Genomic DNA, 14,903 nt, shown 5'->3' on the forward strand with positions numbered 1-14,903 from the left:
TTTCTCCTACAACTTAAGAATGGTCCGACACGTTGTACCTTTTTGTTTGTAAACAGTGTTTGACTTACTTGCACTTTCTTAGTCTTTGCATGTTCGTTTTGTAAACACTGGGTCTGTGGTTCCGCCTACGTTTGGTGTAACCTTTCGACATGATTCAATAGTACATAGCATCGTGAAAGCGCTTCCCACGAGCTTTTGTCTTAAAAAGTATACAAATTTTTATTTTCCAAAAAAATTACGATCGTTTCGCTAGATAAGACCCTTCTCAGCTGGGATCGTTTAGAGCTCTTTGAAGCTGCATTTAAACTACATTTTGGAAGTTCAAAATCGGGGGCACCATTGAAGTCCATTACATGAAGAAAAATCCTGAAATGTTTTCCTCAAAAACCATAATTTCTTTACGACTGAAGACAGAAACACATGAACGTCATGGATGACAAGAGGGTGAGTAAATTATTTGTGAATTGTTATTCTGGAAGTGGACTTCTCCTTTAATGAATTATCTTAATTATGAACACACTGATTTGTAGTGCAAACAGTTTTACTGTTTACTGCACATTGTTATTCTTCTCGTCATTTCCCTATACCGGCTAATGAACCAGAAGTCTCGCTCATAGCTTATTTCCACATTAAAGAATAAGGTGGTATAAGTTAAATAATCATAAGAGAGTTTTTTTTACAACACATCATCAATCACCCATACTGGCGGCACTGAAAGTAAACAATGCCACTGAACTAAACGAAACTCGCATATTTTGCTGATTATTGCTGTTGAAAACGGTTAATCATTGTCATGTTTTGGGCTGTATTAATCATTTGGACTAGGAAAAACATTTGGAGTACTATAGACTGCCAAAAGTTATAACAAATCAAGGAAATGAGTGTTAAAAACTGTCTAAGGAAAAAAGGCATTTGTGGTTGGCCAGACTAAACCAGGATTTCTAGGGTAAGAATCTTGACAACATTTGTGTTTGTTCTTATTGTTTCCAGAAAGGCAGGTGAAATATTAGACTAATATCTTAATAAATACTGCTCATTTGTATACCACCTATTAACTTTATTTTGTCAAAATATTGCACCATTTTCTGCTTATTAAGTCCTTCTATATATGACTTAGGAGTTTTCACACATTTTTTCCGTGGTTTAGACAGCATAAATTAGCAGAACAACATATTCAGTAGTACATTAATCGTGCAATCCATGCTGTTGTTTCCATCTGAGTATCTCCAATATGGCCATGCATCCGGGTAACTGACCAAACCGTGGCATAAGTGCAAACCATCTATACCAAAAATTAATTCTTGACAGCATACAGAGGTAAGTGATGGTTAAAAGCTAAAATCTGAAGCCATGCACTCACTGAACTGAAGCACTCCTAACACCTTCATTGAGAGATTATGTTTTTGTAGGTTTAGGCTTAAATCATTCTATCTTACCTGAGCTCTCATCGTTGGGCTCCGATTCACGCAAAACAGGGTAAAGCAATGGGGCCACCAGACCTTTGTGTGGATGTTGGTAACCCACAACTAAATCGCTAAGAGTACGGAAACAGTTCACCTGCACTCCCTGCGTGGCCTGAAACAAAAAACACACGACCCAACACACACAGGCAAACATAAGTATTTGAAATATGCATTACAAAATGTAAGAATTCTGTCCTAATTTTGGGAAGATGGAAAGGGAACATCAGTGTATTAGAAGTTTGACAGAAAAAAACATACTATAAGTATGTGAAAAAAGTGTGAGAAAGTGTAAAAGTGTGAAAACTTTGATGACAGTTCCTGACTAATACTTTTAGGCCTAGTTTCACAGACAGGGTTTAGGTTGAGCCAAGATTAGGTCATAGTTCAATTAGGACATTTAAGTATCTTTTATAAACGTGCCTTAATATCTCAATATTTAAAAACATGTCAGTGCAATTTTCTTTTAGTTAAAACAACCAAGACATGCATTTTAGTCTGGAACTTTAAGTCTCGTCTGTGAAACCAGAGGCTGAATTTTTGATTTATATTTCAGAATTGGCTAACTTTTTATTAAATAACAAATATTTGGAATTCTGACAGACTAAACTTGTGTGCCAAAAAATAATTTAAGACTCTATATCCTGCGTAAACTAAAAAAAGGGAAGGCAGAAAATGCAGAACCGCTAGGTTTGCCACAACAAGAAGTTGGTCTAGGTAGGGTAACTCCCAAAACATTTCAGTTTTTCCGCTTTTATGGACCAAAGATACAATTACATTACGATGCCCTCATTCTAGCATCTGCCAAACTCTACATACCGCGAACAGCCACTAGCCAGCTACCCACTGTGCAAACAAGGGCAAACACACACACATACTCTCCTTAAACCATCAGGCATCATGACAAATAAAATAACCGGCTCTTTGAATGCCTTTTTTAGAAGCTTGTATTTTGAAAGCATGCTCGATGAAACCATTTTGGCAAAAACGTTTAATTATTTCCCCTAAAATCTCCAAATAGCAGCATGGTTTCCCTCCAAGAGTGCAGCTCTTGAAAAGCGATTAAAAGAAATCAGACACTGGGAGGGGGAGAATATTCAGAAAATGTCTCTTTTTCACAATAGAAAGCAATATGACTCTTCTCTCTGTTTTTAATAGGAAACATGCATTAAATCCAGCTTATTGCTAGAGTGTTTCTATATGAAACAATCAACACATCTCATCCATGCAAAGGAAAGAATTAGCATCTAGTACTCCGGCCTGGGCTGAAACTTTTGACACAGAAACAATTATGTCACACATATTTTAATCTCCACGCAGACAGACAAACCCATTCCAGTCATTCCCAACTGGATCAGAAGCGTGGGTGCAGGAGGAATCTGGGTGAAACATTTTACTGACAGTGAGTGCCACCGAGGTCAATTTGAAACCACGCAGCTGCATACTTCAGACAGCAGACAAGAACCAATTCTGCTTCTTTCTCGCAGAAGAAGAAGTGAAAGTAACTAAATGAGTGTCAAATAACTTCCATGTTAAATTGCAAATTAATTCAAAGGTATTTACTGTATTTACTGCCTTACTTGTGGCTGTGCATACGATTACCAAACTTCTTTGTCTGCTCACCTGCACAGCCAGTAAACCATCTGCATCAGGGAGGATACGGTATGTATGAACATGTCGCTGGAACCTATGGACAAAACAGACAAGCTGTTAAATCTAAGATAATACAGTAAAATAAATATTCTTAAAGTTATAGTTACCCAAAAATGAATATTGTAATGTCTATTAAAATGTAGTGTAGGTCTTTCTTCCATGGAGCACAATAAGAGATGTTAAGCAGTGAAAGCAAGACTTTCATTGAATAACACCTTAAACTACAGTCTTAAACTCATATATGACCCTGGACCACAAAACCAGTCATAAGGTGTTTAAAATGTGGAATCTGAGGGTGCAAAAAACCTAAATATTGAGAAAATCACCTCTAAAGTTGTCCAAATGCAGATCTTTGCAATGCATATTACTAATCAAAAATTAAGTTTTGATATATTTACGGTAGGAAATGCACAAAATATCTTCATGGAACGTGATCTTTACTTAATATCCGATTTTTGGCACAAAAGAAAATTTGATAATTTTGACCCATACAATCTATAGGTGGCTATTGATACAAATATACCCATGCTACTTATGACTGGTTTTGTGGTCCAGGGATACATATGGCTTCATTAGACTGCACATGCTTTTTGTGCTTTTTTAGATCTCATCAGCTTGTACAGAAGAGATCAGCTCATACATTCTGCTAAATGTCTCATTTGGTGTTTCATGGAAGCCAACCCTTTAAATAGTCACATAAATGGGACATTGTGTGGCTTCATGAAACAATATTAGCATGTTTGATGTTTCTATAGTCACCACATAGCAGCATGTTCAATTCTGAAAGTGGGGTAAAAGTTATTTTATACCATATACAAGGCCACAAAATAAAAGACAGCCTGTTAATGTGGTCACTGAGGCCATTGGTATATATCATATCATACAAGATCATATTTCTGTGTAGGTTAGATAAACCAGAATTTGTGCTGATTTGCATTTGGCCACACAACCTGGAACACGTATTCAACTGAGCCCAGTGAAGACACAATTAGAAAGCTCAGTGTTTTCAGGTAATCTAAAAGAAGAGAACAAAGCACAGAGAGGAAGTGTGACTGTGTGAGTAATGTTTTGCATGTGAACTGTTTTAGAGATGAGGTAGAGAGCAAAGTGAAAGAATGAGCCCGAGCCAGACAACGAGCGAAAAGGAGAATGAATGAGAGAGAATGGAAGAAAGAAAGTAGGGAGCTGGAGGGCTCAGCCTTCAGGAATGTGTCTGGCTGTGGGCCGCAGTGGAGAGAAAGCAGTGCGGTCACTGGAGCCTGTTCCCTCCTACAGGGGCCAGAGACAGGAGGAAAACAGGGAAAACTGAGGCCTGAACAAAGCTGACAGAGTGGGACTGCTGTAGACTAGGTCTCTGGAGCTCGTGTGCATTGAGATAGCACTAAACTATCAGAAAGGTAGCCCCAGTCACTGCCAAAGTTTTCCTGAAACCTGATGGGGAAGGCAGACACATGGCTGTAGAATCCATCTCACAGGCACAGACTGTAGAAAAATGACTACAATAGTTCACTGACTTCTTGAGAATGCCTGGTAACTATTGTGATTAACTTAAAATGCAATGGTGCATCACCAGGAAGTGTAATGAATAGACAGCCAGCCGGGTGTGGTGCCAAACTCATTCTAGGTAAATTTGTCACATCACATTTTAGTGTGTTTGTAAAGGCTGGAGTACATATGACTTTTAAAATCTGAACAGTTTTTAAAACGCTGGTCATTTGTAAATGGGAAAACTGGTCAGCTTACACCAAATGACTGATTAACATTGATTATCATTTTATGTTGCTCTCAAGACAAAAACATCTTGTTGATAGAAGATGCATGACAAATTAAAACTGTATGTGTTATAAAACTGGCTGAAAATCCTCTGACTGGTTGAAATCAAAACCGGTTGAATATGTCCCCATTATACACTGTTAATTTAGGATGAAATCAGTCACTTCTGACCACCCAAAATCTGCAAATTGGTTGCCTTTTGGCAACTAGCACTGACTCATCAGACTGCATACACTCTAAAAATGATGGGTTAAAAACAACCCAACTTGGGTTATTTGGCAATCCAGCGCTGGGTAAATATTGGACAGAACACATGCTGGGTTATTTTGGTTAAATGTTTTACTCAACATGCTGGGTTGTTTTAAGTCCACTATTCCTGCTGAAAAAAAGCTAAAACCAGCCTAAACTGGTTGGGTGGTCTTAAGATGGAAGTAGTTGATTTTAGCTACTAGGCTGGTCAAACTTGTTTACCTGACCAGCTAAGGAAGTGACCAAACCACTCTGGCCTGTTGACCAGCTAAGACCAGGCTGGATGACCAGCTAAAACCAACTTAAGATGGTTTTAGCTTTTTTCAGCAGGGATTATTTAAAAATTATTATATTGCTGTCTTAAAAATCACATACAGAATTATAGAAGCAACAGCAATAATCAAAAGATGAACATTTATTATTAAGCAAGAATATAAGACAAATTTAATTTATCAGGGTGAATACAGCATAGTTTACAATATTACAAACATTTAAACATGTTTTACAAGCATTTTAGAAATAAAAATGGAACATTTAAAAGTAGCATTTTAATTTTAGTGTATTTAACCATCCTCTGTAATTGTTTTTCACTGAAATAGTGCTAATTCTCATGCCGATGTGTCGGCGAAATCTAATAGGGCTGATGGGCTGCTGTTTGCTGGAGGAACTATAAACTTTTGACCACCGCCTCATGTTTCACTCACAGCTGAATGATGCCGTGACTGACTCCATAACCTGCTCATAAACAGACAGTACTGAGATTAGAGAACATATTTTAACATCAAAATAAATTTAATTTATTATAATGAATAAAATCAATTTATATTATGCAACTCAAAAGTCGTTTTCATCATGTGAAATGACCGCTGCTGACGCAGCTGACTGACATCTCGTCCTTGTATGTTGCGTTGCATAAATAATATAATTTACAGCAAAGCAAAGACTTTATAAAATAAATAAAATGTATACAAACCTTTATTTCACTGAAGAAGTGCACCAAATCGGCAGCGCTGAGAACCACTCTCTCCTGTAGAAAATGCAAGAAACCCATGCTCTGACTGTAGCTCAGCAGCTGGGTTGCTTCGTGGCAGACAGGCTCAACCCAGCGGTTGGGTAGAAAAAATAACCCAATATTTAATAACCCATTAAAAATGACCAAGCAGCTTAGTTACAGAAAAACTACCCAGCGCCTGGCTAAAAAAAATATTAAAAATAACCCAATAAAATGACCCAACAAGCTGAACCCAGGATTTGAGTAAAAAAAATAAAAAAATAAAAAAATAAATAAAAAATAAAACAATAACCCAGCATTTTTTAGAATGCATGTATGCAAAAGACATGTAGTGTGTTCTACCTATACAACAGCTCTTTCTGGTCCTCAAATCTGATAATGGCTGATAAGAGTGCGATATTTGAGTGATACCAGAACTCCAACAGCCATTTCACAGTTTGTAATCGTATCACTCCGCTTGCGATACTTCCATCACAGTGAGTGTCATGGCAGATGCCCGAATCCAGTATCATCTTAAAAATATTCCTGTTTTTTGTGTCACAGAATGTAGTTTTAAGATGTTTTTAGGTGAGAATGAATTGTTTATAGTTTAAATATGCAGTTTGTTAATAAGAATAACATCTATTTAAAAATTTGCATCAACGTTTTTAGACATGTGAGCTCCAGGGCGTCAGAGGCCATTCTGTATTCATGAATCCGCCCGACAGCACCTCACCTCGGCCAGATCTTCTAGAATTTACTACAGGCTCTGATGACTTTGTAGTGGCTACACATGAGATATAATTTGTTATGGGTAAATCTAACAGTAGTCTTTGGTCTCATTAATCTATTATTTGTTCCAGAGAAGATATTTTTGGCAAAATCTCATGTTTACGTAAATTCAGTGCTGTATATCAGAGCGCTGCCTTTGTACTTTTAACTGAATTGCCTAGCCGCTTTTATGATGGCTGTTTTTGTTGTTTATTAAATATTATTATTCAATAAATACTATTTATAATAAATAATAGTATTTAATAATAGTGGCGAGAAAGAGAGTCAGCAGTAAAGATTTCTACAAAAGTAAACGCTATAAACGGAAGTTCTTTTTAGTTTCAACAACAGCTTGACGAGAACAGCAGCGAACAAAATCAGCCTGATGAAAGGATATTAATGTTACAACAAAGCTAAAACTGTCCTCAGCAGATATTCAAACCAATGTTTGTTGCGGATACGAGACGTATCTGAAGAATGAATGCTGTATCAGATGTAGGTAATCACACTCGCCCAGTCCATGTCTCTCTCATAATAGTGAGCAACAGCAATACAATAAACTTTAAATGACACAAATCAACGTTCCTTCGTTACTAGTTCTAAAGTTCTAAAGTACAAAGGTGTTGTACTCACAGCAGACACAAGGCGTAGGCTCCAGGCACAGATTCGCTGTCCCTCACCAAGAAGCTGCCATCTCTTCCTGCACGGGCCAGCAGCTCTTCAGCTCGAACACGGGTGATGTCCCGATGGTACCACGCTGCTGAAGTCATGGTGCTTTCAAAAGAGCGTCCTAGTAGAGTATCCTACAGTCTAATTTCCAAATCCCAGAGTGCTTGACACAAGTTAGATGAAAGATCTCATATTGAAACTGTTGATCTCCACTGATGCCAAAACCAGAGGTCCACAATGTCATCCCCACAAGTCAGATCCAGAGAGCGTTACGACCATAAGCTTGTTTACACTGTCTATTGTTTTTGCCTTCCTATAAACATGTGTGTTTTAAAGGCTGAATGCGTATTTGGCTTGAGGGCAGATCCAGGACCAGCCTCCTCCTCTCGTGATCTGCGCCGACTCCACTTGTGAGAGCTCACTACAGAGTGAGACTGAGGTGGATGACAGAGCGTTCATACGCATGCTGCCCACCCCACTGACAAACGCTCCTATTGTCTGGAGGCAAATACATCCAAGAAGAGGAACCAAGCACCAGCTCCAGACTGTGCAGACATGAAAAGGCAGTAGAGCAGTACCACCACAAATTCAAATACTTTTCCACTCGGTTGGTTTTACCTTATAAGGGCAAGGCAACACCCCTCTGAGAACTTCAGCTGCTGTCTGCAAACTATGCTAAAGAACAGTTAACTATAGCCAGAAGTTCGTCAAGATGCTGGACTTCATTCGCAAAGATGGAAGACCAAAAGGGTCGTCATGCAGATGTAAAATCAGAATGGATGGACCTCTGGCAAATGAAAGGAAGTGCTTCACAACTCCAGATGTCAGAGGAGGAAGAGAGAGCAGAAAAAATAAAAACACCAACCTAAATTCCTCTAAGTGACCTCACATCATCGCTGGTCCATGAACTTCCAGTCTCACTCGTTCTTTCTTTCTATCCCTCCTTAGGACCTTCAGAAAAACCCATCCTGTCCCATTCACAATCCCACTGTTGCTAAATCATCGTCACATGCTTTGAATCGGTCATCGGCTCATAGCTTCAGAAGATCTGGGTTACTGTGCTACGCTTCCAGTTGTTTTTCTCCCACTCCTTGTTGGCTTCCCAGCTCTCTCTCTCTCTCTCTCTCCGTCTCCCTCTCTCTCTCCAGGAAGTGAAGAACACAAGCTCCACCATATGGATACGATCATCCCCCTTTTTCTGCGTCTCTTGTTTTGTCCTTCTCCTCCTCCTGCCCTCCTTTTCTTCTCTCTTTCTGTTTCCAGCTGCTTGACTAAAGCCATCCCTCACTACTCAGCAAAAACAGTCTACAAACCTCACCACCAAACACAAATAAGCACTCCTCCCCCAAAACTCTGTTTGTTGTGAGTGGGCTATAAAAAGTCATTGTTTTTCCACTATTAAGTAGCTGAAGGAAGTCAGGCGGTCCCTAGAAGTTTCTACCGCACCCTTCATCTGTAGTGTTGTCTGTTCCGTGTTGTGGCAATAGACCACACTAGGTCATATGATGGTGCAGGCTTATGTACATGCAGAGGTACCACCATTTAGAGTGTCAACAGCACAGATAAAGAAAAATGATTACAAAATGTAAATAGTCTTTATTTTTATCCCCTGCATATGTAAACCTGAAAAGTTCACGTACACTTTTCCACCTCTGCATTGGTTGTGGCTTTGATTCCTGGATCTGATTTGCATTTCAATTTTGCATTTGTCAAGTCAGCTCGAATTCCTGTTAGCAAACTACTCTACTTGATAGCATGATGCATTTCAGAGTGAAAAAATATAATTTTGAACTTATAAATTGAATGAATTAATAAGGATAATATAAGGATGGATAATTTAAACAAATTAACTGGATGGTGAAAAGTGTTACATACCAGAATGGTGTTACAAACCGGAATATCTGAATATGAATGTTCTAAAACACTGATTTGCTTAAAGTTAAAATTGTGTCACCTACACAATGTGACTTTAGAGGATAAGCAATTTATAGATTATTTTATAAAATATTTTAAAAAATAAATTATATACCATAAAATAAAATTATTACATACTATTATTTATTTTATTTAATTATTTATTAAGTAGTTGTACTGTATATAAAGTGAGATGATATGCGGTCACCTAATAAAATTCATTTAATAATAATATTTATAACATTTCTGTGTTATTATAATATTGCATGAAATTATAATAATCATGTAAATAAAATAAAATGTAAAATAAAAGTGAATAGGTGCCGTCAGAATGAGAGTCCAAACACATGCACCAGAAGACAAATCCATCACCAGTCCTCTATCCACAATATTGCTTTCTCCAGTCAAATAAAAAGTCACATATGAACCAGGTGAGAAATATGCACAGATCTAGCACAGTCAGTAACAAAGATGTGAAGAAAATAGGAAATTGATTTTTTTTCACTGGAGGAAATGTTAATATGGATTATGTGCTCTATTTTGGCCAGAAGCGACGCTTTATGGTTAAAAATGCCTTGATGGATCTTTTTTTTTAAGCAAACATGCAGCTTTTTACTTCACAAAATGTTACCTGATGTACTGGAGTATTATGAATTATTGTGATGTTATTATCAGCGTTTGGACTCTCATGGCACCCATTCACTGCAGAGGATTCATCAGTGATGTAATGCCATGTTTCTCCAAATCTGTTCCAATTAAAAAATAAAAATCATCTACATCTTGGATGATCTGAGGGTGAATAAATCTTTAAGAAATTTTCATTTTTGGGTGAAATATTTTTGGATCAGTGCTTAGACCCCATTCACATTGCGAAAAAATAAAATAAAATAAAACTTGTTCCCGGTTAAAATGTTTATTTTTGACTGCATTGGGTGCTAATGTAGAGTGAGCCAACAATGGATCCTCTGCAGTGAATGGGTAATATTGCTTTCTCCAGTCAAAAGGATGTCACATCTGAATCAGGAGAGAAATATCCACAGACCTAGCACAGTTCTTAACAAAGATGTGAGGACAACAGGAAATGGATTTTTTTGTTTTGTTTTGTTTTACTGGAGGAAGTGTTAATATGGATTATGGGCTCTATTTTGGCCAGAAGCAACACTTTTAAAATCACAAGCTGTTAACTGATGGATTGGAGTCTTGTGCATTGTTTATGGATGTTTTAAACAGCTGTTTGGACTCTCATTCTGATGGCACCCATTCACTGCAGAGGATCCATTGGTGTACAAGTAATGTGAAGTTTCTCCAAATCTGTTCCAATGAAAAAAACAAACTCATTTACATCTTGGATGGGCTCAGGGTGAATAAATATTTAGAAATTTTTCATTTTTGGGTGAAATATTTTTGGGTCAGTGCTTAGACCCCATTCACACTGCAAAAAAATAAGGAAAAAAACTTTTTTCCGGCTAAAATGTCTAAAAATAAATTGACTTTAAATATCAAGATTCGTTTTGATATTTTATGTAAAGTACTACCCTGTGTCTACCTACAAAAAGTTTATTTTGTCCTGCTGCACCAGCAGAATTTTTTCTTTACTTTTTTCACTGTTTATACTTAAAACAATAAAAAAAATCTGGTGAAGTAGCTTTATTTAACTAGCTTTATTTTAATCACATTAATTTTTGACTGCATTGGCCACTAATTTAGAGTGAGCCATAAGACTAGCAAAGACCAGACTAGCAAAGATTTGAAAAAAATAAAAACAATGGATCCTCTGCAGTGAATGGGTTCCGTCAGGATGAGAGTCCAAACACCTGCACATTTGTAAGAAACAAATCTATCATTAAGTGTTTATAATTTTAAACTGTTGCTTCTGGGCTAACATTGCAATCCTCTATTCATAATATTGCTTTCTCCAGTGAAAAAGATCACATCTGAATCAGGAGAGAAATATGCACAGATCTAGCACAGTTCTTAACAAAGGTGTGAAATTGATTGATGGATTTTTATTTTACTGTTAGGAAGCATTAATATGGATTATGGGCTCCATTTTGCCCAGAAGCAACACTTTTAAAATCACAAGATGTTAACTGATGGATTGGAGTCTTGTGGATTATTTGTGGATGTTTTTATCAGCTGTCTGGACTCTCATTCTGAGGGCACCCATTCACTGCAGAGGATTCATTGGTGAGCAACTGACGTAATGCCAGGTTTCTACATCTTGGATGGTCTGAGGGTGAATAAATCTTTAAGAAATGTTCATTTTTGGGTAAAATATTTTTGGGTCAGCGCTTAGATCCTATTCACAAATAAAAGTCTTAATGTGTAATTTTACCTGCTTTTTTTTTTTCGGGTAAAGTATCTAAAAATAAATTGACTTTACGTTAAATATCAAGAATTGTTTTGATATTTTATTTAAAGTACTACCCTGTTTCTACCTACAAAAAGTTTATTTTGTCTTGCTGCATCAGCAGAGTTTTTTTTTTTTCTTCACTTTTTTACTTGTTTATACTTAAAACAATAAAACTGGTGAAGTGTATTTCTATTAAAAGATACATTGTCTGAAAGCGATGAACATTTCTTTCTGAATATTGCTTCTTAAGTTGCTATTTTTTAAAAAAGACCTTTTAGAGATTTTTAAGTAAGAACATAAAAAGATTAATTAAAAACACATGAAGAAGTCATCTTTGCAGCGTACACCTGGTAGTATGACCCAGATTCTTTAGATATGTGGTTATGGATACATAAATCACGCTATTGAACGTCCCAGTTTTTCTATGTTCTTTCCTGAAGGTACAGTCCATCCAGTTACCCCCTAGGTCATGTTTACAAAACACACAACGGATTACGTCCATCTCTGACTAAGGCTAAGCCATCTAAGACATGCTCTCAGTGTCCAACATCTCATACAGTCACAGAATCTACTGCTTGTTTTCCACCTGAGGAAACACCGGCCTTTATTAACACCAAACACAGGCAAAGAACAGTTTCCAGAGTTTTGCTTGGCAAACACTTTAGACGAATCATGACCCAAACCGCATGCTAAAACTCCACAATCCTAGCACAAGCAGAGCTCGAGCTTTATTTTAATCACGTTAATTTTTGACTGCATTGGCCGCTAATTCAGAGTGAGCCATTAAGACTAGCAAAGATCAGACTAGCAAAGAGCATTACCTGCTTATTCCAAAGTATTATGAGAAGCAAACAGGTGATGGAAGAGGATTTGCTCTCTCTAAAGATAGATCCCTCATGCTTAAATAGAAATGTATGGCTATTTAAATTCCCCAGTTAAAAACGCTGAAAATAGTATTAGAGTATAGGTCTACTAGCCTACTTTCGATATTAATGAGTAGTGAGTATTAAAAGAAAATGTGTGAATATTAAGAGAAACTCCAGGGGAAACCCTCTAGCATTCGAGTAACGTGCTTCAACGGTGTTTGTGTGTTTTGTCTGTCTCAGAACCGTGAGGAGATAAGAAAAAGTCTAAGACATTAGGAAAGAGGATTATGAATACAAGCCAAGCACATGAGCATTAACAACCAGCCCCTTCAAGATAAACCTCTTTGTTTGGTTTTACTGAAAAAAAGAATAATAATAAAGCTAAACTTAACTTAGATTTTCACCAATCAAACATGATTTCTTCTAAAGTTTTAGGTAACGGCAGCTTGCCTGCAGTCCTCAGATAAGTCATTTAAATTAGTCATATGGGGAGTGACTGAGCGGGTGAGAACACAGGAAATGAAACCAAGATGTTTGGTGCAAAGTTGAAAACTGAATTTGGTTTGGAAATTCTGAGATGTCAACCTTCGTAGAAGTATTTGTGGTTTGGAGATAGCAAAGTCATGTGTTGTCATCTAGACCACCAGTTTTGAATATAGCTCTAAAGCAAAAACACATATGAAGGCTCTGTAAACAATCATCATTAAATGTCATTTTCAACATTCCTTACTACAAATAAACTAAAAATAACATATCTGCATTTTTCCTAAGTGAAGTCTTACCGAAATGGTTTTGAAAGTAACGTCATAGTTATACACACGTTATATCCAATTGTGTCTAATTAAATCAAACTCTTAAAAACAGCTTGTATATACTATTTGCATATGCTGATGTTTTAACTTTAAACTATATATAGACTGCTGCACACCACAATGGTGACAGAAACCTAAATAGGTCTGACGGAACATCTTACCTTACATTCTTTAAGTAATTGCAGTCTGTCAGTATTCTTTTGTTCAGTGATCACTTCTATGCAAATATATTGATACTACCTGCAGTCATAGATTTCACATAATTAACTAGTTGGTGTCAGAGTTAACAGAGCATAATAGTGATCAAAACACTTTTACATGCCATCTGAGCAGAGAGTGCAGGCCCTATAACCTTACACCATCTGTTACAGTAGATGTGAGGTGTGATGAGCGTCCAGACGTCCCAGTCTGATCCTCTCTCTTTCATCCTCATAAAAAGGATTAGATTTGTTACTACTTCCATTATTAACAATATGTTAAACACTGCGTTTTCCATTCAACACCCTTTAAATAAAGCCCTCAAAGGATCACATATAGTGAAAGTGATTTATAAAACAATGGTGCTTATATTATTATATTAATTATACTTACATATTGTTTTAAGAAACATAATATAGGTTGTCTGAGAGAGAGTTGAGAGTACTAGTGCTCTGGATGCAGTGCCATTTAAAAAGATGTTCACTTACCAGTGACATTGTAGATATGCATTATTGTCAGGCATGATTCATTATTCCACAAGCAAAATGTATAATAAAATTTGGTTTAGGGATGTTTCCTTCAAGGAGGTAAGGGAGGCGTGCCTCCAAAAAATGGATAAGAAAAATTTTCATAGCACAAATATAAAACAACGTATATATTACAAAATATGACGTTAAAAAAAGTGTGTAAATCACTCGTTTTTCTAAACAAACACTGTCCAACGGTGACACAGACCCCATAAAGCGTACGGTGGGTTTAGTGGGAGGTAACTGAGAATTAATGGAGGAAAGTCACATGAGAGGACATCGTGGTAATTATTGGACATGACTGGTTATGATCAGCTGTGATTAAGTAAATAACTCACGCTTAGATATAATCATTTTAATATGTCAAAATAAGACTTAAAATGACATGAAAACATGATCTGTAGGAGTTTTTAGTGAGTATTCAGCTTTGTGAAATTTAAAGTAAATCTCTGTGTCTCTGAACAATTTACCGAGCGTTGATGACGAATGAAGTTGATAAAGTTAACTATTAAAAAGAATAGCTGGGGGCAAAAATGTAAACAAAAATGTAAAAACAAACACTTACATGATGAGATTTAAACTTGACTTCAGTAGAATATTGATTACATTGTTAATCTAAAAATATAAAACAGAATTGATTTCTCTCTCTCTCCTTCTGATTGTGTAA

At 36.7% G+C, this 14,903-nt stretch overlaps 1 protein-coding gene across 1 annotated transcript in view; it reads right to left on the minus strand.

Moving 5' to 3' along the window:
* The window catches only part of inppl1b (inositol polyphosphate phosphatase-like 1b), a 31,506-nt gene extending 22,522 nt beyond the window's left edge, over positions 1-8,984 (minus strand). The window contains exons 1-3 of the mRNA XM_051127947.1: positions 7,531-8,984; positions 3,084-3,147; positions 1,437-1,575 (exon numbers count right to left, since the gene is read on the minus strand). Of these exons, the coding sequence (XP_050983904.1) occupies positions 1,437-1,575; positions 3,084-3,147; positions 7,531-7,667 (340 nt within the window). The 5' untranslated portion in view covers positions 7,668-8,984. The remainder of the gene's footprint in view (positions 1-1,436; positions 1,576-3,083; positions 3,148-7,530) is intronic.
* Positions 8,985-14,903: the final 5,919 nt, after the last annotated feature.

This window comes from Labeo rohita, chromosome 14 (genome assembly GCF_022985175.1).
Source record: "Labeo rohita strain BAU-BD-2019 chromosome 14, IGBB_LRoh.1.0, whole genome shotgun sequence".
Classification (NCBI taxonomy): Eukaryota; Metazoa; Chordata; class Actinopteri; order Cypriniformes; family Cyprinidae; genus Labeo; species Labeo rohita.